The 22,213-nt window shown below is 40.3% G+C and overlaps 1 protein-coding gene across 2 annotated transcripts in view; it reads right to left on the bottom strand.

Annotated features, from left to right (window-relative positions):
• The window catches only part of CHN2 (chimerin 2), a 267,473-nt gene that overhangs the window by 6,164 nt on the left and 239,096 nt on the right, over window positions 1–22,213 (bottom strand). For both annotated transcript variants that reach the window (XM_019726170.2, XM_019726171.2), the window contains 4 exons: window positions 10,113–10,197; window positions 6,018–6,191; window positions 2,041–2,118; window positions 54–191 (listed from right to left, as the gene is read on the bottom strand). In XM_019726170.2, coding sequence (XP_019581729.2) covers window positions 54–191; window positions 2,041–2,118; window positions 6,018–6,191; window positions 10,113–10,197 — 475 coding nt within the window. The remainder of the gene's footprint in view (window positions 1–53; window positions 192–2,040; window positions 2,119–6,017; window positions 6,192–10,112; window positions 10,198–22,213) is intronic.

Genomic DNA, 22,213 nt, shown 5'->3' with positions numbered 1-22,213 from the left:
ATCACTGCACTGAAACATTTGGTACAAATAAAAAATTAGTTCTTAATACTTACTTGCTGCTTCTATAAATTTGGAATAGGTATCATAGGTGATGACAGGAATGGGTAAGTCTCTGAAATACAGTTTAAGGGCTCCAGTGATGATGTTTATGTCTGGATAGATGCTGGCAGATATATCTGCCTTTTCACCATCTGAAAAACAATCAATGGTCCAATTCTTAATTAGGACCTTATTTCAGCACGTTAAAGTGTGCCCAGAAAGGAAAAAAATCCAACAGTGAATGTTTCCCTATGAGTCTCAGCTGACTCCTTTGGCTTCTCTTAACATTGAGATGCAGGAAGTAACAAAAAGAAAGGTGGTGAGAGGGATTTGGAGTCTGAGGGTACGGGTAAGCCGAAAGGGTAGTGAAATAAGCCTGAAAATAGTCCTTTGGGTCCCAGCCCCCGGTAATTTGCTAAATAGAAATTCTGCACAAAAATTCATATTCTAGACACAAAGATTCATGATAGAATACAGTAACAATCTAATTAAAAAAAATCAAGAAGCCCTTATCTAGATCCAGCAGTATTCTCTGGGGTTGGATATGAAGATGACATACACAAAATAATTGTCGAATATCTTCAGTCTCTATTGTCTCTTTCAGGTTCACTGAAGTTTCTTTTGACTTGATTCTTCGTCCACCAGTCCCTAGGACTTTAATTTGGGAAACTTTAACCTTCCCTCATGTGTGGGTAATGTTATAGTTCTTACCATGTTTATAATCGTTCTCCAGACATTTTTGGCTTTTTGTTTTACCATTAGTAAATATCAGCCCAATTTAACTGTCAAAAACTATAATACTTTTCAAATAAAAAAAGTTTCAATTATATAGGGACTATTTGCATTTTCTTTTATATAGAGAATTGAAAGCAAGAAAAAAAATGCCTCAGCAAATTTGGTTCTGAGGATAAAAAAAGCTGATGTAGAGAAAACAGTGAGTGTGGCAGACATGCCATTTACATATTTGACAAACTGTTTTTGAGAATCTGCCATGTTCCAGGCACTATTAAGCCCCAGTGAAACAAGGAAGAAAAAACACACACCATTCAAATAGCTCTAGTCAGATTGGGAGTGAGGCATGCAACCAACAATTACAAGGAAATGGGAAGATTGCTACACTGGAGACATGTGGAAACAGGGGACAGACATAGCAAAAGGAAATGGAACTCTTTGGTCAGCTTGGGGCAGTCAGGGAGGATTCATGAAAGAGGAGAGACCTGAGCTGACACCTGATTAATAGGGAGTGTTTGCCAGGCAGAGATGTGAACACGCTCTCGATGGTCACGGCGAGCCCAGGGGATTGTTCATGACAACAGGTACGGTGTGTTTCCGTGATGCTGGGGCAGAAAGTCTACCGAGAGGAGGAGCTGGCCATGAGCCTGAGTAAATGGGGCAGCCAGGTCATCAGAGACCCTGTCTACTGTTCTACCGAGTAAAGGCTCCATCCAGTAGGCTAAGGGATCTAGCTCTTGACTGGCTGCAGAGAATTATTTCAATTGTTCAGTAGAAATACAGATTCTTGGGCTCACCCAGTCTTCTGAATGAGTCCCAAGGGTGGGCCCTGGCTCACTGAGTTTTTAACAAGTTCTCAAGAGACCTCGCAAAAGAACGCCTGGCACAGTCATAAATAACAAAGGGAGTGACTTCCTAAATTTCCATGGGCTTCCCTATTTCACTGTGAGGGTGTCCCAAACCCCCTTTCTTATGCCTTCTTTCTTGGAGCTTTGGGAGAAGATTCAACCGGTTCCTGAGCTGGGGGGATGCAGAAGGGTTCCCCTGTGCCATGTGGACTGACCATAAATGCTGGGCAACCAACTCAAAAACCTTCATGGCACCAAATGCTGGCTACCTATTTGAGATTTGCAAACCATTATTCCGTGGCTTCGTGAAGAACAGCTCTCAGTAGCCCTGAAACCCCAGTCCCACGATGCATAAAATCTGGTTCCAAAAGCGAGAGCATTAAAGCTACGTCATTTGGCTTTCATGAAAGCACAAGCCTACCTCGGTCAAATGCCATTTTGACATCTTCGATGTGTTCGGTGAACCCAGAGACTCTGTAAAGGCCTTCTGACTTTAATCCTGTTTAAAAAAAAAAAAAAAAGAGAGAGAGAGAGAGACAGAGAGACTTTAGTTTCCTGAAACATCTAAAACAGATTCTAATTTCATATCTACATTGTGTGCTATCAGGAAATGAGCAAATGTCATCAGTGCTCTTATATATTACACACTGTCATGTCAGAACTTGGACTTGTCCATCTCAGTTTCCATGCACATCTGTCTTCATTTGCTCGTGTGGCAGTAGAGACCTCAGAGAGCTGTTCTTCTTCCTGCCTGGCTTTGTAAAGTGAACCTGTTTCCGAGTCTCATTTACTATGACCTCCTCCTGCTCTCTTTGTGCTGGAAGCGGTCGCATTGCGTTAGGCAGCTCCCTCCTTTCTCCCCAGCATCATGTGTCATGTTAATCTGTGTGTCACATTGCGGGTAGCACTGTGCTAAGAACACACACATCCATGTACACGTGTCTGATACATATTATCTTGATTTGGGTGGAATAATCCAAATTTTATAGCCTGTTATGTTTAATCATAAACATGACAATAGGTTAAATGTGATGGATTTCATTGTTATACCTTCAAATCAATGAGCGTACAGACAGATGTAGAAAAATAAAATTCTGATGAATGATTCTGGAAACTTGATCACTGTTAATTGAGGCTGAGAGAATGATGTGGCTTCTGCTAGAGCTTACTGACTCATTAAGACAGGTCCTACGGCCTAGCCAGGTCCCAAAAGCATCAGAAGGAAGAGAGGACCAGATTTCAGACCCCGTGTGTAAAAACTAGCTGCTATCAAACTATGTATATCTACAGCAAAAATAAGCAAACAAATAGCTGCTGCTGCAGTATATTCTGTCAGACTCTTACTAGCTAACATACATTCCTGGTTTTCATGTGGCAAATATCTATTGAGTGTACTATCTGCCGTATAGAAGGGTCTGCGTCAGGGCTGCATCAGAGACGACAAATGCATGCCATAAATATTGCCCCTCCTCTCTCCTGTAACCATCAGAGACACTCTTTTTTTATTTTTTAAAAATTTGTTTTTCAATTGTACACTGGACACCTATGTAATTTTACTACCCATTGTCACCCCAATCAATGTTAATTAAAAAAAATCTATTTTTCAATTACCGTTGACATACAATATTATATTAGTTTCAGGTTTACAAAACAACACTGTGATTAGACGTTTCTTGACCTCACAACGTGATATAACCCCAGTAAGTCTACTACCCATCTGACACACACTGTACACCACCAGAGACGTTCTTAACTGACCTTCGCTCTTCCCCCCCCACCCCAGCCTCAGAATTCGTCTCAATACACTCGTCCAGGTTGCCACTACTGATCAACTGAGTTGGCCCGGAAGATGAGACCTGGGGTCACCCTGTCCTAACTGGTGATGCATGTAAGCACACCTCAGTGTGCTTGTCACCTGCACTGCACCAGAGGTAAAGTGGCACATGGGGACCCAACGCAGCGACCGCCAGTCCTGCCTGTGGACAGAAGAGGCGCTGGGCAGGGTGGTATGAGGAGCTATCTTTGAAGGAAGTCGTGAAGGATGGGGTGGGGTTTGCTGGTGTAGCCAGTTCCCCTTCCAATGTGAATTCTCCCATTCCTCTGTTGTAATGGAACCTTTGACTTTCAGAACAACAGCCACGGCAATGGCGGCCATGAAGTGCTGGCAATGTGAAGAGGGAAAAAGAGATGAGGCCACCATGGGGGCTGTGGACTTGACGAGGAAGCACATGCCCTTTTGCCCTTGGCTGGAATGCAGAGGAGATGGCACTAGTCACCAGGGGGAGCCTGCCCTGGGAGCTGCTCTACTAGCCCTGGGCTGTTCCCCGAGACAGAAATAGCTCTGTGGCCTGTTGAAGACAGTATTGGTGGGGCCTCTCTGACAGCACTGAAACATGGGTTAAGGAAGTTAGCCAGATGGATGGATTTGGAGGTGGAGTTAGGGGAGTTGGTCATTCCAAGAAAAGGCGAAAAGAAAAAGAAGTAACACAGGTTGAGTCCTAGGACATGTTGGGCCCTGTGCTACGTCATTCATAAGGATTAACTCCTCCTTAGACTGTACAACTGATTCCATTTACTGTGTAGGTGAGGAAACATACTCAAATGGAGTAAGTGACTTGCCCAAGGTCATACTATAGCCAGTATGAGACAGGGCTGGGAATGTAACTTCAAGTCCATTGTCTTCTCATTCTGCCCCATCACGCAGAAACAAAGGGCCATAACAGAGCATTTGGAGAACAAAAAGGCATTTGCTATAGATGGACGATGCGGTAAGATGTTGGCAGTGGTGGCAAGGAAACTGGGAACGGAAGCGGCATGTGACTTTCTTCCAGCCCGTTCTCTGGTTCTGCTCACATGCACAGGCCCCTGATACCTGTGGCTCTAACCCCTTTGCTGTGACTCCCTGGCCTAAATTCCTAATTCGTGCTATTTTCGCTCTTGTACTGGGCATCCTGAGTGCTGTGCCCACCCCGTGGACACGTTACACATCCGACAGGGTGGTTACTCTGCCCAGGTTATCAGTGGTCCCTGATGAGGATAACTCTGGGATGGTCCCCGCTGCTCAGAGAAGCACCGTCCTGATTGCAGGTTCTGGAGAGGCTGATGGTCTGACTCCACACTGCAGTCTTCTAACCAGCACCTTGGGTTACTTGTCTCAGCCACTCATCCAGAGTCAGGGGACCCTTCATCAATTCACCCAGCTCAGCCCTGGCATCAATACCTCACCAGATCCCAAAGCACCCACAGCCATAGCCGTCAAGGAGAAGGAGGCATTTCTTACAACCTGAGATTAAATGAGCAAGTCTTAAGGGGACAGAATAGCTGACGTTTTCATCCTGCATTTCCTGTCTCTAAAAGGCTTGAGATAATAAGCTATAATGTCCTCCTTTGTATATTTTGTTTTGGAAAAAAAATGGGATAATTGGCCAACGCATAAATATCTCTAGAATATATTAAGCCAATCTGGACACAATAATGGATATCAGCTAGAGCAGAATATATATATGGCAAAAATACCTACAACCTTTGGGCTTCTCATGTGGTCCAATTATCTAAGTTATCCCAGTTCTCCTCAACCAGACTCAATCCACCATATCACTGAACATTTTGACCTTGAAGAGCTGCAGAGTGGCCAAACAAAGCACAAATAAAGGAAAGATGATTCAAGTGTAATATGAAGAACCTTTTCTTTGAAATGTTTCTTTCTTACCTCCTTGATTTTTCAATGCCTAGATATTTTCAATCTTTTAACTCTCCTCTTTGAAATAAACAACCAATACTAGAAGTGAACTTCTAAATGGTAGGAAATGTTTATGTTGCTCAACAATTTATTTATTTAATAGTAGCACTTTTTAAGACCTGATTCAAACCGCCTCTCTGCCATAGCCCTTTCTGAATTGCTCTCAAATAAGACTACGACGTCTTCCTCTGTGCCTCCACAGTGTGTTGAATACATGCACCCACATTTATTAATTTGGCCCTCTGATTCTGCATACTACAGTGTGAATTTCTTGAAGGTGAGAACTGTGTCTTTTTTTTTCTAAGGAGGGTGCAGCTTGTGAGTGGCCCATGCAGGGATCGAACCATCAACCTTGGTATTATCAGCACCACGCTCTAACCAACTGAGCTAACCGGCCACCCTGAGAACTGTGACTTTTAGATCCTCAACGAGTGGCACACAATAAATGCTTAGCAAGTATGTGTTGAATGCATACATGACTAAATATCATACACTTATGGTATACGTATGAAACAGAAGTTGATTTAGTTGGTGTGTGTGGAGAGATAGTCAATTTAACAATAGCAGAGAGAGAGAGAGTCAATTTAACAATTGTAAGAAAGTTTCTTTGACAACAGTAAAAAAAAAAAAATCACTCCAATAAGGAGTCTTGCCCAAACCTCTTGCTTCAATCTCCCGAATGCATATGTCTACCACCATGGGTCTCTGCGTGTTGTGTGCCTTCACGAGTGTTGTGAGGTCACAACAATACACCTTCTTGATCCTCTTGAGATCAGGTTGGCAGTCATTGGGAACATGCTTGGAACACTGTTTGTGTACGTTCAATCCACAGTCTGTAAACAAAGAAGCCACATTAGACTGGCCCAGCCCTTGCGTCAAAGCCCAGTGCAAATTATATGTTACCAAAAACAAACATGAAAACACCCAAGTGTTTGCTGTATCTCCCTGGAACTTCCATCCCACTTAGAGGTGGTTCTCTCCACAAGATGAGCATGAACTCAGTCTTTACTCATGAAACTCTTACATAGCTCCATTTTCTTCATTAAGCTTTCTCTACTGCTGGCCCACAAGAATAGGACATCTCATGAGACAGTTTTGATAACTAGGCAAGTTGCTTGTATGTTTTTTTCTTTGGGAACCAGAAGCTTTGTGTTCGCATGTGGGCTTTTGGGTTTGGATTCCCAGGCTCACAAAGGACACCTACGACTTTTGCTGGGTTGCTTCCCTGAAGTCCTCAATGCTCCTTTCGGGGGAGACAAGATCCTGTCTGCACAAACCCATGACCACTGGCATCTCCCTCCCCTTTCCTGGAGAGCGGCCCAGAGTTTCCACTCCCTTCCTCCTTGTGGGCAGTTTGGGTAGGCCGTTTTCCTTTCTACTTGCCTTATTTTGACACCTGTGAGTGGAAATAACGTCTAACTGGACACCAGTGGGAGTACCCGAGAGTTCACAATTTAGAACAATGCCGTGTAATATGATGATTAAAGTAATTATTTATAAAGCTCATATCAAGATTTGAAGCTGAAAAGGTGCTTTTAAGTTCAATGAACACATTGTGTGCATAGTAAAGCCTTGTTAGCAGTTGGTATCCACTGATGGAATTTCCCGAATAATAACAAGGCACAGTCTACATTCTGGGAAACAAAAATTTAATGCTGAAGTTATTCAAAGTTGACATGCTGCCTATTCAAAGTGACTTCTAGTATTAATTGTTTTTGTAGGTATAAAGAATAACAATAATCATATGTATTCTATTTTTATATACATATAAATATAAATATTATATACATGAGGGTAAATATAATCAGCTACTTTATGGAAAAGCACTGAACCACACCAAGGATTTGAGATGATCTAAAGTTTTGTGAAATTATCAAAAAATGATTTTTGGAAATCATAGGATGATTTTCATGTAATGTTTACTGGCGGTGTTCTGTGTACCCATCTTCCAAAAAAAACCCAAAAAACCAGTTTTAACTCAGCTTTATCAACATGGGAAATTCAACAAAGCTCAAGTAAACTTCAATAATATTTTGACAGATCTATTTAGTGAATATAAATTTTGACCAACTGAACTAAACCAAATGCGATGGTTTTCTTGTTTGGATCCTCTTTCCTGAAATGAGGATAATTATGGCACCTACTCCTAGGGTTATCATGAGGAGCAAATAAGTTAATACAAGTAAAATCTGACGTGTGGTGGACACTACGTGAGAATTCATTAAAAAAAATGGCAAATATGGTGATAGAAAATATAAGGATACCTGCTTAATTATTCTTAAGTTATTTCATTAGAAATTTTTATGATATTTTTACAAACTTCATTTAAAACAATTTTGAAAACTTGTGGTAAAATATACCTGGCATAAAATTCACCATTTTAACCATTTTTAAGTGTACAGTTCAGTGGCACTGAGTATCTTTACAATGTGTGCAACTATCGCCACCATCCATCTCCAGAACTTTTTTCATCTTCCAAAATGGAAATTCTGTACCCATGAAACAATAACTCTCCAGACCCTCCTCCCCCTAGCCCCTGGCAACCACGATTCTACTTCCTATTTCTGTGCGTTTGACTACTTTAGATACCTCGTGTAAGTGGAATCATATAGTATTTATCCTTTGTAACTGGCTTATGTCACGTAGCATAATGTCCTTACTTCATTCATATTGTGACTTATGACAGGATTTCCTGTAATGTCCCATTGTATGTGCCTACCACATTTTGTTTATCCATTCCACATTTTGTTTATCCATTCCACATTTTGTTTATTCATCCACTGATGGATGCTTGGGCCTCTCCTACCTTTTGACTAATGGTAAATAATGTTGCTCTAAACAAGGGTATGCTTATATCCATTTGAGTGCCTGCTTTCAGTTCTTTGGGGGTATATACCCAGAAACAGAATTGCTGGATTATACGATAATTCCATTTTTAATATGCTTATAAACTTCATTTTAAGATCTAAGCAACAATGTGTTTATGTAGAATTGCATACTACTATTTTGTTAAAATTAAGATGTTTTATAACAAATATAAAGATACTCAGTTTTTGCAAACTAATACAATTCCATAAGCTATAAATAAAGTGTAGCTCATTTAAAAATATTTAAAATATGTAAAACATGGAGATTTGAGAGGCAATGATTGTTTTTTCTAACCTTTAATGGTCAGTTTTAAGTTTTCCTGCTGCTTAGAGGAAATATGAGACTGAACGGTGGCCATTGGAGAATACTAACATTATAGCCTTAGAATATGCTTTATTTAAAAAAGAAACAGAAAAGAACCCCAAAACCCTTTTATCTCCGAGAAAGTGCTGTTCATAGCTAATCCGAATCCCAGAGTTCTGTTCTCATAATATTGACTTTGGACAAATTTCTTGCTGAAATTGGATAATACCAGCAATTAGGGATATTTTTGGTAGGTATAATTGGGGCAGGCTGAATTAATGACCATGGAGTAATTCAGATATTCTACCACTGCTCAGAGGTTGAGCTGTGAGATACTTTGTAACTCCTGGTGAGTATGTCTTTTGTGCTAATCCAGGTATCTGGAACATTTCTGGAAAGACTGTTTCAAGCCTATGCTTACTGCTTACTCATTGATCTTGCATGGGCCATATATGGTTAACCCATATACATGAAGACCTACTTGAACCATCCATATATCAGCACCGGTGATTGCTGTATCTACACAGAAGCTACACTAGCCCCTTCCAAGCAGGGAAAGGATTTAAGTGTGCCATGATCCTGGGAACCAAAATGGGCAGGAAGAGGAAATAGATCATTGTAATGCATTATCATTAGCTTATTTTATTGTAAATGCTTCATCAGAATTATGTTTTTAAATCATACCCTAGCAAGGAAAAAAAATCAGTCATGGTGTTGGTGGAAAACCAATCAGTAAATCACAGGAGGCTGTTCTTGCTTCCAGCCAGAACTGCTCGCCAGAAAAAGCATGGCAAGACGTATTAGGAAGCCCAGTTACATATTAATTTGGCAATTCTTTGCTATTTTTGTTAGACGTATCTTAATCAGATGTGTTGTGTGCTGTTCGCAGTGGGTGTGTGCGTCCAGTTCTAGGTGGAAAAACACCTAGGGTTTCAAAGTGCTTTGAAAATATGTGATATCAAATCGAGGTGTGTAATTTCATTGTTATTTGATGGCAGAAAAATATTAAGCATGGGCTCTGTGGGGTCGAATCAATGTTCCACCACTGATTATGTGGCCAAAGGCCATTAACAAGTATCTGTAAGCCTCAGTTTCTTCATCTGTGTAATGGGGAGAATAATTACATCTGTTGGTGAAGCTGAATGGCATGATAAATAGGAAGTACTTAGTTCAGTGCCAGGTATGTGGTCAGTGTTCAGCAGCAGTATTATCTTTATGCCATGCCTTTTGTAGTAGAGTGGGCATGGCAAAGGAATGTGGCTTTTTTTAAAAAAAAAATCTACGCAATTCCATTGGAATTAATTTCCTTTTAAGGACTACTGCCTGTTTTGGGTGGCAGCTGGTGCCAAAAGAAATGTACTAGCTTGGATTTGTTTCCTTTTCTGGCATAAACATGAGATATTCCTTCTCATTCTAGCAAACACCTAGACCAATCTCCCCATTAAGCCCTGAGATGCCTCGAACCTTGATGAAAACTAGACTTTTGAGCTAATCTGAGCCTATTTTCCAGCTCTGGAGAGATGCCCTCCAGCTCAACATGGTGGCACTTTATAGAAATGGAAAAGGATAAAGGATGCGTCTACCTGAGCATCGGACCCCCTGGGCGATGAGCCCCCACATGAAGTTGGCACAGTATTCGCACCAGTGAGGGCCTCTGAAGGTGTGGACCTGCGATCCAAAACGAAGACAAGTGTCAGAAAATGCAGTCATTTGCAGGCAGGTGGTCTCGGACATGCAACAAACACATGAAGTCAAGACCCAAAGTCCTCAGTGGGAGTGAGCATGCCTCACTTGGCCTTTTTTTCCTGTGAGGCGGAGTTGCAAACAGACCGGGAGAAAACGGAGATGTGCTTTGATCTTTGAAAAATCCTCCGCTCCTCTACCACGCCCAGGGCCAGGGTCCGAAAGGAGTGTGGAGAAACAGTAAAATTATAGGGCCAGGCCAGTGCTAAAGAATGAGACAGACTCTCACCATCCCAAAGAAGGCACTGTGTGCACAAACCCAGGATAGCCCTAGCCGGTCACCATAACCTGCATTTAGCTCAGCAAGTTCTGGAAGGCAGAACTCAATTACTGTGTCCTTTTGACCAAAGTTGCCCCATCTGTAGACTATCCAGGCAGGTATATATAAGACATAATTGTGGGATAATTAAAAGGTTCCAAGGCTTTGAACCCCTCCCAAAAAAGGCATTAAAAAAGTGAGGGAGCTGGCTGAAAATGAAGGGTACCCACGGGGTCTACAGAACTGCCTTCCCCAGAGGCAGGGTCTGTCTTCAGCCAGTCCTGAGGTGGCCTGTGGATGCATAAGCTGAAAGTTGCTTCTGGTTGGCTGAGGTAACAGTCTTATTGGTTGGTGCCCCAGCCAGTTGTTAAGTATTTTGAAAATCATCAAGTAAGGATGGTCTTATCGCTATTATTTAGGCACAGGTCCTCTTAGGACAGGATCATTTATTAAGTCATAATTTTAAACAAAACAAAATAAGACAAAAATACATGTTCTTTAGCACCACTGAGTTTCAAGGCACAGAGTGAGTAAATTCCTTGAAAGCATCTGTGGCCATGGTAAGCCAAAAACCACCACAGGCAGTCTAAGTGGAAGCATACAAATCTGTGTGGAAAGGTTTTGAATTTTTACAAAATTAAAATATTCTAAGACAGTATATAAGGAAGTTCAAAGTTTTAAACCTCAGTTAACAAATAAAAGAAATGCAGACAATACTATTTTTTAAAAAAAATTAACTTTTTTTGTTGGGAGGCCTGCGTACTACTTTTATTTAACAACAACAACAACAAAAAAAATCAGAATGACAGCTCTGCTCACAATTTAGGAAGCTACTCATCAAAGCTCTACTTAAAAAAAACAATATCACTTTGAGATCTTTATTTATTCATACATGCTAGTGACTGGGTATTTATAAAGTGACAAACAAAACAGACCTCATCCCCTCTTAATGGAACTCACAGATTTGTAAAGGCAGGGAAAATAAGCAAGCTAATAAATGCAAAATAGCATCTTATCACCATGGTTTCTATGTAATAAATCGAAATTATAATGGTCTTTCAGCTGATCACATGCAGACTGTTCATTATACTATTTCTGCTTTGAAAATCGATGAAAAAAATCTCAGAATTGCTTTTACTAAAATGGAGAATCATGCTGTAGGGAAATGACACTGAGACATGACAAAGCTCTCCTTGTAGGAATGCAGAGACTCCATCCAAGGGAGCACGTCCATTCTCACGGAGCCAAAGTGTCATGATTCACTTAGAGGCCCACTCAGATTGAACGTGGTATTAAAAAAAATTCCTCAGTAAAGTGTCCTGTTGAAAGTTGAACATTTCCTAAATTGAAAAAAATCGAAGGTTTCTTAGTATTTTACTAGAGATGCTCTAAAGAGACTACTGGTTAACTATGGCAACAACATCTATTGTTAATATACTACTGAAATGGCACATCAATTAAATAATATATAAAATGGTACTAGAAAAAGAGTTGTGAAAAGGGCTATAAACAAGAAACATGAGGCTGCTACTGGAGAGACTTAAGAGAGTCCTCACTGCTATCTAGGATGGTCAGGAAGGCCTCTCTTGGAAGGTGACCTCAAGTTGCCTGAAGGAAAAGAAGGAGCCAGTCCTGTGTGGAGAGAGGAAGGAAGTGTGAAAGGCAGAGGAAATCTATGGAGGCCCTGAAGGAGCCAAAGAGCTTGGTGTGACTGAGGAACTAGTAGGCTAGGGTGGCCAGAACACCAGCGTGCGGGGAGAGGATTTGGGATGAGGCTGAAGGTAGGAGAGGGCTTTGAAGGAGTTATTAATAAGTGTGGGTTTGGTTTTAATCTCGTTCCAGAAGGAAGTTCTTGCAGGACTTCAAGTAGGAAGATGATTTTTGCAAAATGATATTTTGACCTCTGTGTTGAAATAGTTGGGAGAGTGTTAATAGTGAAATAGATTCAGAGGGCTCGGTGGTAGTTTCTAGCTAAGAAATGACAGAGGCCAAGATCAGGATGCTGGAGGTAGAGGTGGGAAGTGGATGAATTTAAGATATATTTTGAAGACAGAATTTACAGGACTTGATCACAGAATAAATGTGGGTCTTTCAAGAAGAGAGGACTCAAGAATTACTCCTAGATTCTAGCTTTAGAAACAAGGTGGATGGTGCTATCATTTGCAGAAATAGGAAAGACACTCTTTTGGGGAGAAGAAAATTCAAGAACTCAGCTTTGCACAGTTTAAGGTTAAATGCCACTAATATTCCAAGTGTGAGAGCCAAGCAGGAATTCACACATAATTCAATAGCTCAGACGAGGAGTGAAGGCAGGAGGTATACATTTGGCCATCTTTAAAGTTGTGTGAATGGATAAAAACTACTAGGAATACACCTAGGAAAGTGAAGAAAACAGCCCAATCCCAAGCCATCAGTGATCCAACATTTGGAGAGAACTAAGAGAACAAAATGTCTCAGAAGCCAAGAGGTGAAGAGTTTTGGGGAAGGAGTGGTCTGCCATGTTGAATGCTGGAAAGACGTCCAGTCAAATGAGGACTGAACATTGGTTCAGACATATGGAAGTTATTAGCAATCTTGGCAAGAGTGGTCACTTTGGATCAGTGAATGCAGAAGTCACACTCAAGTGAATGGAGGAATAAATGGGAACTATGGAAGTGGAGAAATGTGTACATAAATTCATCAAGAAGCTTGGTATGATGCCCGGCACGGCAATGAGATACTGACTCCGGGGACATATGGGGTCAAGGAAGGACTTTAAAAAAAAATAACAGATGGGAGACATTAGGGCATGTTGACTTGTGGAAGGGATTATTACAATAGGTAGAAGAGACTGGAGATGCAGAAGAGAGAGAAGCAATGGAGTGGTGATCATGAAAAACTGAGAGGTGATAGGGTTTAGGGCATATGCGAAAGCATGGTTCAAAAAGAAACAGTTGAGATCTTTCCAGAATTAGTAAAAGACACAAAATCTTCAGATAAAGAAAAGCTAAATGAGTCTTAAGCATGATAAATATAAAATAATCTATATCTATTAAGGTTATAATGAAACTGCAGAATACCAAAAGACAAACAAAACCCCCCAAAACAGGTTACCTGCAAAAGGACACCATTTAGGATGAAAATAGAATTCTTCTCAACCAAAAGAGACTAGGAGATATGGAATTATTTCATCAAATTGCTCAGAGAAAATTAGTGCCAACCTAACTTCAATCCCTAGCTAATTAGCATTCAAGAGAAAGAGTGAAAGAAAGATATTTTCAAACAAACTCTAACAGTTTCCACTCACAGATCCTCAAAAAAAAAATAATACTAGAGAATAATATACTTCTGGAGGAAGCATATTGAATGTAGTGGGAAAGAACAGGATTTAGAAGCCATGGTAAACAAGAAAACTAGTAAACATGGGTCAGTCTAATCAAGCTCTGTCTGTTTAAAAAAACAATGAGATGACAAATTCCAGGGGACTTAAAGACAGTAAAAAAAATGACATGGAAAATTGGAGGGGCTTAAAAGAATTACATTCTAAGGTCTTTATAATTTGGGGCATGTAAGTAGAGTTACTAATTAGCTGAGGAGGATTTTTAAGTCAAATATGCATGTACTAAAACTTTGAGTACACACAAAAAGAGTGGGATGGAATCCATAAATTTTAAAAAATTCATAAGGGAAATGAAATAAAGATCTGATTAATCCAATAAAAAGCAAGAAAGGAGAAAAGCAAAGCAATAAAAAAGCATAGTAAATAGAGAAAGAAAGGAGAAAAATCCTCATACATGTCTAAGCACAATAAATATAAATGACTCTAACAATAAAAGACAGAAAATTTCAGATATTTAGAAAAACTTTGTAAGACATACACTCAAAACACAATGAAATAGAAATGTTAGAAGAGCTAGAAAAAGACATACCCAGCAAATTCTAGCCAACAGAAACCCAAAATAAATATACTAATATAAAATATATATTTTCACTGCTAGTGATAAAGATGGTCATTATACAATTGAGATTTAATTTTACTATAAAGTATAATAATCCTGAGCTTTCATGGACATGAAATACAGTCTTAAAAAATATAAAGCAAAAATGGAAAGAATTACAAGGAGAAACTGACAAATCCATAATCATGCTTTTAAGATCTATTTACAGAAATTAACCGATCTAATAGATAAAGTTAACGTCCTGAATATAAGAGACCTCAACCTAACAATTCCAAGAACACACACTTTAAAGAAATAACATGTGGAACATTTACACAAACCATAAACCAAGCCTCAACATATACAAAAGAACTGATACTATATAGACCATATATTCCAACAATGCAATAAAATTAAAAATCAATACAAATACATAGCCAAACTCCTATATGTTTGAAATTTTAAAATAATTTTTAAAATTTAGCAAAACAGAAATATTAATATAAATTGCAAAACATTTAGAATTGAAAGAACAAAGAAAATTCTTGTGGGGAATAAAAGCTTTAAATGCATAGATCAGAAAATAAAGGTTGAAAATTAATAAGCTAAGCATACAGTTTAGGAAGCTAGAAAAATAACAGTAAAACAAACAAAAAATTATTGCAGAATGTAATAAAATAGAAAGAAAAGATAAAATAGAAAGGATCAAAAAACTAAAAGGTGATTTCAAATAAGATTTATAAAATAGGCAAACCTTGAGCAAGACTAATCAAGAGAAAAAGCACAAATGGTGAAAGAAAGGACATAAACACAGATGCAATAAAGATATAAAACAAAAACCTTGAGAATACTAATTTTATATGCATAAAATTAAAGGTTACATGAAATGGATAATTTTCTTAAAGGATATAAATGATCAAAAATGACTCAAAAATATAGAAACACTAAATTCAATTATATCCATTAAATAATTGAATCTGTAGCAAAACATCTACCCTCAAATAGTCAGTGATCTCAAATGATTTTATTAAGTTTTAATAAAATCTGTAAGAAACAAATTTGTAAGAAACAAATTATATCTAGCCAGACTGCTCCAGAGCGGGGGTGGAGGGTGGGAGTAGGGAGAAGAAAAACTCCACAATTTGCTTTATGAAGCTAATATAATCTTGACTCAAAAACCATACAAGAACAGTACATGAAAGTAAAATTATAGGTCAATTTCAATTATGAACATAAGTGCAAAAATCCTTTAAAAAAAAAAAAAAAAAAAAAAAAGGATCCTACTGAACGTAGCATTCTATTTAAAAAATGTCCAGATCAAGGAGGGTTTCTCTCAGGGATTTAAAGTAGGAAACATATTGCTAGAATTCACCACAATAACAAAATGAGAGAAAACACACAATCATTTCAAAAATTAGAATACAAACAGTCAATAAAATTCAACATTCATTTATAATAGTAGCACTTAACATACTAGGAGTAGGGGGAACGATCCTAAAAATAGTTGATTAAGGGTATCTCTGTTACATACATAATAAACATAATATTTAATGATGAAACATTAGAATAATTTCCTTTAAAGTCAGCAAAAAGATAAGGCTACCTGCTACAAATGCTTCTCATGAGCATTATTCCGCAGAGTTTAGCCAAAATAATAAAACAAGACCAAGAAATACAATATATGATGGAGAAGAACCAAGGCCATCAAGTTTGCTTAATAAAAGAGCAAAATGAAGAAATCAGTAGCATCGCTATACATAATAACTCATTTTATTAAGTAATAAAGATGAAAGACTCCACAAGAGGAGCAAAAATCTAAAACAATTAGAAAATAATTAAATAAAAGACATTAAGGACATAAATAAGGAGATATTCTATGTTCATGTATGGCATACCCAGTATTACAAATATGTGTTATCCTCCCAATGAATCTATAAATCCAGTGCAAATTTAATAAAAATCTCCATGGTGCCTTTCACAGAACTTGACAAGATGATCCTAAAATCTATATTGAAGAATCAAGCTGAAAAGAATAGCCACAACAACTCTGAATAAGTAGAAGAAATGTAGGAAAACACATCCAATCATATATCAAGACTTCTATAGTTACAAAAACGTAAAAGACCACGCAGGACAAACAGACCAGTGTGTCAGAGTGGAAAGGTCAGAAATCAAGTCACACATATATGGAGGCTTGGTATATCTCAGAAATGGCATTACACATTAGTGGGGGAAGGATGTCAGAGAGACAAATTATTTCATATTTCACCCACCTATCCACCCACTCATTCATCATTCACTCATTTATTCAACCCTTACATGCTGATTGCCTAGTTTCAACCTGGTATTGTACTAGTCCTTAAACATACACGGTCAAATAGATCAGAGGAGCACAGACCTCCCTGCACTCAAGGATCTCATCTACAAGAATAAATAGGCAATGTAAATAATTAGCCTATGGCAGCATTGTGGTGAGAATAAGAAATTCTTCCTGAGTAGTCTGGGAAAAGTGATATTTGAACTGGGTTTTGAAGGATGAGTAGGAGTTCACACTGGGAAAAATTGAGCTGGTGGGGAAATGATGGTATTCACTGGGGAGGCAGAGTCCTTGGGAAGAACATTCCAAGAAGAGGAAAGAGCACAGCCAAAAGCCAATGAAGGTGGGCTTGGTTTTTTAATGCCATTCTTTTTTTGTAGGTTATGCAAAAAAAGAAGTGACTAAATTCTGCTCTGGAACATCTCTAGTGGATAATGAAATCACATGGAAAATATCTCCATACCTTGGGGTAAATATGAAAATTCAATATTTAGAAATTAGGAGAAGAGCTACAATGTTTACTACACATTGACCAAATAGAATCTGGTCTATCGAATGCTCTGGAAATGCAGGATAAGCTACTCATGGATTTTCTAAAATGTCACTTTTTGCCACTATTTAAAAAAAATAAACGCATCAAAATTGCATTTAATGCTTATTAGCCCCACCCATACTTACCAACATCTTTTTTCATCCGTGCATTCCCACTGCCTTTGAGCTTATTTCTCCAGCCAAACAATTAATTGAAGGCAGACATACATATCTGAATAGCAAATAACTCTGAGTGTCCCCACAAATACACATTCTCACAGAAATCCAACAAAATGGTGACAGAGGGGAGCATAAAGTTAGTTAAACATTATTTTAGGCCCGCTGCCTAATTTCCTTCTTGTGATGGGCCACTGTTTATTTTCATGGATGACATATTGCTCAATTTTCTTTTGGGTCCACAAGGACAAACTCTAGACAGTAGGCTACCTGTAAATGCGAGGCTACTCTCTCTGAGCCCATTTTACTTTGGGTTGAGTTATTAGGTCAGCTCCCCCCAGTGAAATACCCCCATATATCTGGAAAAGTCACTCATCAGCTTTTTCCATTCTCTGAAGTGTATTGATTTTCAAGACTATCTTTTCCGAAAAAAGAATATTTTACAAACTTTAGGGCAGTAACAAAAATACCCCAGACAGGAAGAAACTACCCCAGACAGGAAGAATGTCTGTCCAAGACTATTATACTAAGCACGGTCTGCCTGGAATTCAAAAACCACACCAAACAGAAAAAGATGATATTGCAGGAGATAAGGTATGTTTGACAAATAGCCCAGGAATGGCCATTTCATAAAAACAAGAGCAAGAAGAATTGTTAAGAGAAAGCTCAGGCGTTTAGCGAGTATCCCCTGACTTGCGTCTTTCTAAAGGAGCCGGATGTTATTTGTCTCACATTTGCTGAATCTGGAAGGCAGTATTCCCTGGTGGTTTCATAACAAGTATGTTTTCATGGGTCAATGCGGACACTGCCCTACTGTCTAATCAGCTCAACCAGGTTCCAGATTGTAAGAAGCAGAAATTGCTACGTGTGATGTGCTACAGTTGAGAAATTTTGCTTTTTCTTATCAGTATACATCAGGGATTTTCAGACTTGGCGCTATGAACATGGGTAAACCTTCGCGCACTGGAGGATGTTTAGCAACCTCCTGGCCTCTCTCCACCAATGCCGGTAGCACTCCTCAGCTGGAACCGTCACCAATGTCTGCAGACATTGCCAAAGGTGCCCCTGCGGGCACAGTGACCCTGGTAGAGAATCACCGCTCTAGACTAAAACCAAATCACTTCAGTTTGTCATGTTTATTGTTTGTTACAAACGAGAAGTATATTCTTTTACTTTGATTTGAAAAGGACTCCTTGGGTTGAAGGCAATTTTTTTCTTAGCTGCTCTATGTACGTAGAGGAGGAGCAGGAGGTGGCTAAGATCACGTCCAGCTACAAGGCACTGGATTTGGGGAGTCACCTAGTACCAGCTTTCTTACAGAGGCACCTGAGGGGCTGGAGGGCAGGCAGCTTGTCTGTGGTCAGTAGCCCTTGGTGCCCTGATGTCAGCCAAGGGTTTTTCCTATAATCTATTGCGTTTCCCAGAATCATGTGACATTGAACACATGTGAGAAATTAGGTTAAACCTGGGACTTTTCCTCCTTGCAAGATCAGATGAAATACTGACCTTGAAGTGAACCTTTTAAGAGCTGAGACAAGTAGCACAGTGGAATCACTCAGTCTGTGTCACGTGACTCTGGGTTTTCCTGAGCAGAAGCTGCAGGGGGCTGGTGTCTGCCTCAACTGCGGTACCGCTGACCGCCCACCAACTCTGTCTATTCAGCAGCTGTTCTAGTGCATTTAAAATATGGTTTAATTTCTAAGACACTGAGTGCCACATAGCTTTTTGGGAATCTCCCCATTGCATGAGGCGACGTCTTCTTGTAGTAGCTAACTTCCTCTCAGGTATATGAGGTCACCAGCACCAAAATTTTTTTGATACTTCCCTGCTCAAAACCCTCCAGGGGCCCCCTGTTGTCTGTTGCAAGTTTTCTCAACCTTGGCCTTGTTGACCTTGGGACCAGATAACTCTTTGTGGTGGTGACCTGTCCTTGTCGTTGGAGGATATTCAGCAGCATCCCTGGTCTCTGCGAGATGCCATTAGCAAAGCCAGTCGTGAGAATCAGGAATGTCTCCAGACATTGCCAAATGTCCCCTGGGGCACTAAACACTGGTTGAAAGCTACCCAGTAGAGGAAAAGTTCATATTCCTATGTCAGTACCTGCCCCTGGCAGTGCCTGGCACATAATCGGCCCTCAGCCCATATTTGCTGCATAAAAAATAAATGTCTAAACAGTTTCCTCTTATTAGAACTTTCAAAAATACCCAACTAATATGAACAGTGATCACTGGTGCTTTTTTTTCCCCTCCTCACAAAACACAAACAGAGTATTTCTCTGGACTTAACAGGCCAGAATCAGCCATTTTGTCACTTAGAATAGTCCCTTTGAATGATATGTCCTTGGGAATAAAACAAACTTACTATAAAATTAATAACAGCTAAGCACTTGATATGGGATAGACTTCTTAATAGATGGTGTACGTTTGTGGGACAGCTTGGCCAAGCCACTCCCTGGTGCGTGGCCGAAACAAGGAGTCCCTGCTGGGTTTGCTGTCAAAGCCTCTTCCCTTCCCACCAGGCTTTGCTTATTTGTAAAGGATTTACAATAACAGCGCGCCAATATTTACATACAAACATGCCAAGGAGGTATAAGAGAAGCTTTACGTCAGAGCCTGGCAGGCAGAGAAGGCACTCGCCTATGTGAGAACCCTTGCCCCAAAATTGCTTCCTCACTTGTGAGAAAACTCGGCAACGAGTGACATTCCACCGGATAAAGACATTGTGCTCTTGGTCTCAGGAGGACCCATTTAAAACACAGCCACCAGGTTAACTTAGCTGTCATTTTCAGAATGAGCCCTTTTCAAATTGAGCAGAGATTGCTTGTGGAACAATAGTAAATCTTGGCGAATCACAGAAGAGAGGGTTTTCCAGCACACCAGGTCAGTTTGTCAGGAAACAGGTGATACTTTAAATGAATGGTACTATGTAGGCTATCGGCAGAATGCAACGCCTGGAAGAATGAGGTGGAAGAGGAGAAGCTAAGCTCTAGAACCTAGGGCTGCCAGGTCTTAGCAGGGTGGTCCGATGGGTAACTCGGCAGACAGGACCATGGGGTGGGAGCAAGAGAAACCATCCCGCGGTCGAGGGTGGAGAGTTGGCCAGAGACAAACCTCATTTACTTCCCAGTTTTGCTGAGGGCTGGCTAGTCCTGGCTCCCAAATGGCACAGCGGCGATGGGTACACTTCACAACACACAGAAGCAGAAGAAGACAGGCTTCCTTATACCCTGCCAGACGGTAAGACTGACTTGTGCTGTGGAATGCCTAGGCTTGCAGATATTAATATTAATCATAATATGTAGGCTCAGAGTAGCTTCATGACTCACTTCAAACAGAATCCAGTGGTAAGAGTTGAACTTTGATGTGAGACTTGAAGGGGAATTCTTCAGAACAAGAAGGAGAGGATGATAGCTGACGACTGCCGGCTGTCTACCCAGGATTTCTGTCTTTCACACATAACCTGGGCATTGTTCACCCCCAGGCATCCTGTAGCCCCATCTGCATGTTTCCAGGGGGGAGCTCCATGGCCAGAGTTACCTGAGCACGACAGACACCTGGTCCAAGTCAGGCTATTCCGAGTCTCTCTGTGCAAATTTGGAACTGGATTTTGTGGCTGGTCTTGGGACATATAACCCAGGGAGTTCTCATCAGCTACGGTCTCTGCAGACCATATGGACTGATATGTTTGTGCAGGGAGAGAATGATGAGGCTGATACGCAGAGAGCAGAGAGCAAAGAAGGGGTGGGGAGGGAGGGAGAGAGAATAAAAGATGGAGAGGGGAAGGGAGAGAGAAGATGGAAGCCAGGAAAGGAGGGACGGAGGGGAAAGATGAGGAGAAAGTGGGTCCAAGTGCTCTCCCAGTTCCTGTGTCCACGCCTGCCTGAGTTCTAACAGCCCTGGGGGCTCTGTGAGACCCTCCTGTTTTATAGCCTCTCATTTAGCTCAAGACAGTTTCTGGGGGTTCTATTACTTGAAAATAAGGAGTTTTTAACCATTCTAATGGTGGAGTCAGTGTACAGTAGGAGGTAGATAAGAAATGACTCTTCATAGCACTTTGGGAGCAGACACCATCTTTTTTTCATAAAGCCCAGTATTTGCAAGTCTGTTTATTCTAGTCCCACTTTGAGGCTCTCATTTTATATTCAAAGCAATGAAGTTTGACTTTCCTTTGAGTTGTTCCAGATTTGTTTCTGCCCAAACAGCCTTTTCTGATTATAAAACAAAAGAAACAAAATAAAACCCACAACCATTTCTGAAGTTGATTTCTGTCTGTGCGAATGCAAGACAGGCAAATGACTGGGGACAAAGGGCTAACACATTTTTATGAGGTCAAGAAGGACGGGGAAAAGAGAGCAGTTTGCATATATGAAGCAACTGGCTCATTCCAAAGAAGTGACTGATAAGTAAACTGATAAGAATGCAAACCAATGATAGGCACAGAAACCGTAAAAGAGCCACAAAACCCACAGTGGGCGGTAGTGGTGCTGCCGTACCCTAGACAGGTGTCCTAGCAGTGGCCCCAGGACACCCTCTCAGCCTCCTAAATGTCTAGTCCTGCCCCCCAGGATCTTATGTGTTAGAGGGAGCATGATACCCGAGCACACAGGTACACGTGGTATACCATGTGGACAGGATGCTTCTGTGGCAGCCTCGGTCTATAAAGAGTGAGGGACATAAACAGGTAAGCTGGGCAACCATTTAACTTTTGTCCAGGCAGGGCCGCTTTTGAGAGTCACCACAA

Source organism: Rhinolophus sinicus, linkage group LG09 (genome assembly GCF_036562045.2).
Source record: "Rhinolophus sinicus isolate RSC01 linkage group LG09, ASM3656204v1, whole genome shotgun sequence".
Lineage (NCBI taxonomy): Eukaryota > Metazoa > Chordata > Mammalia > Chiroptera > Rhinolophidae > Rhinolophus > Rhinolophus sinicus.
Note: the sequence above shows the minus strand (reverse complement) of the source record. Positions and strands in the feature narration are given on the sequence as shown.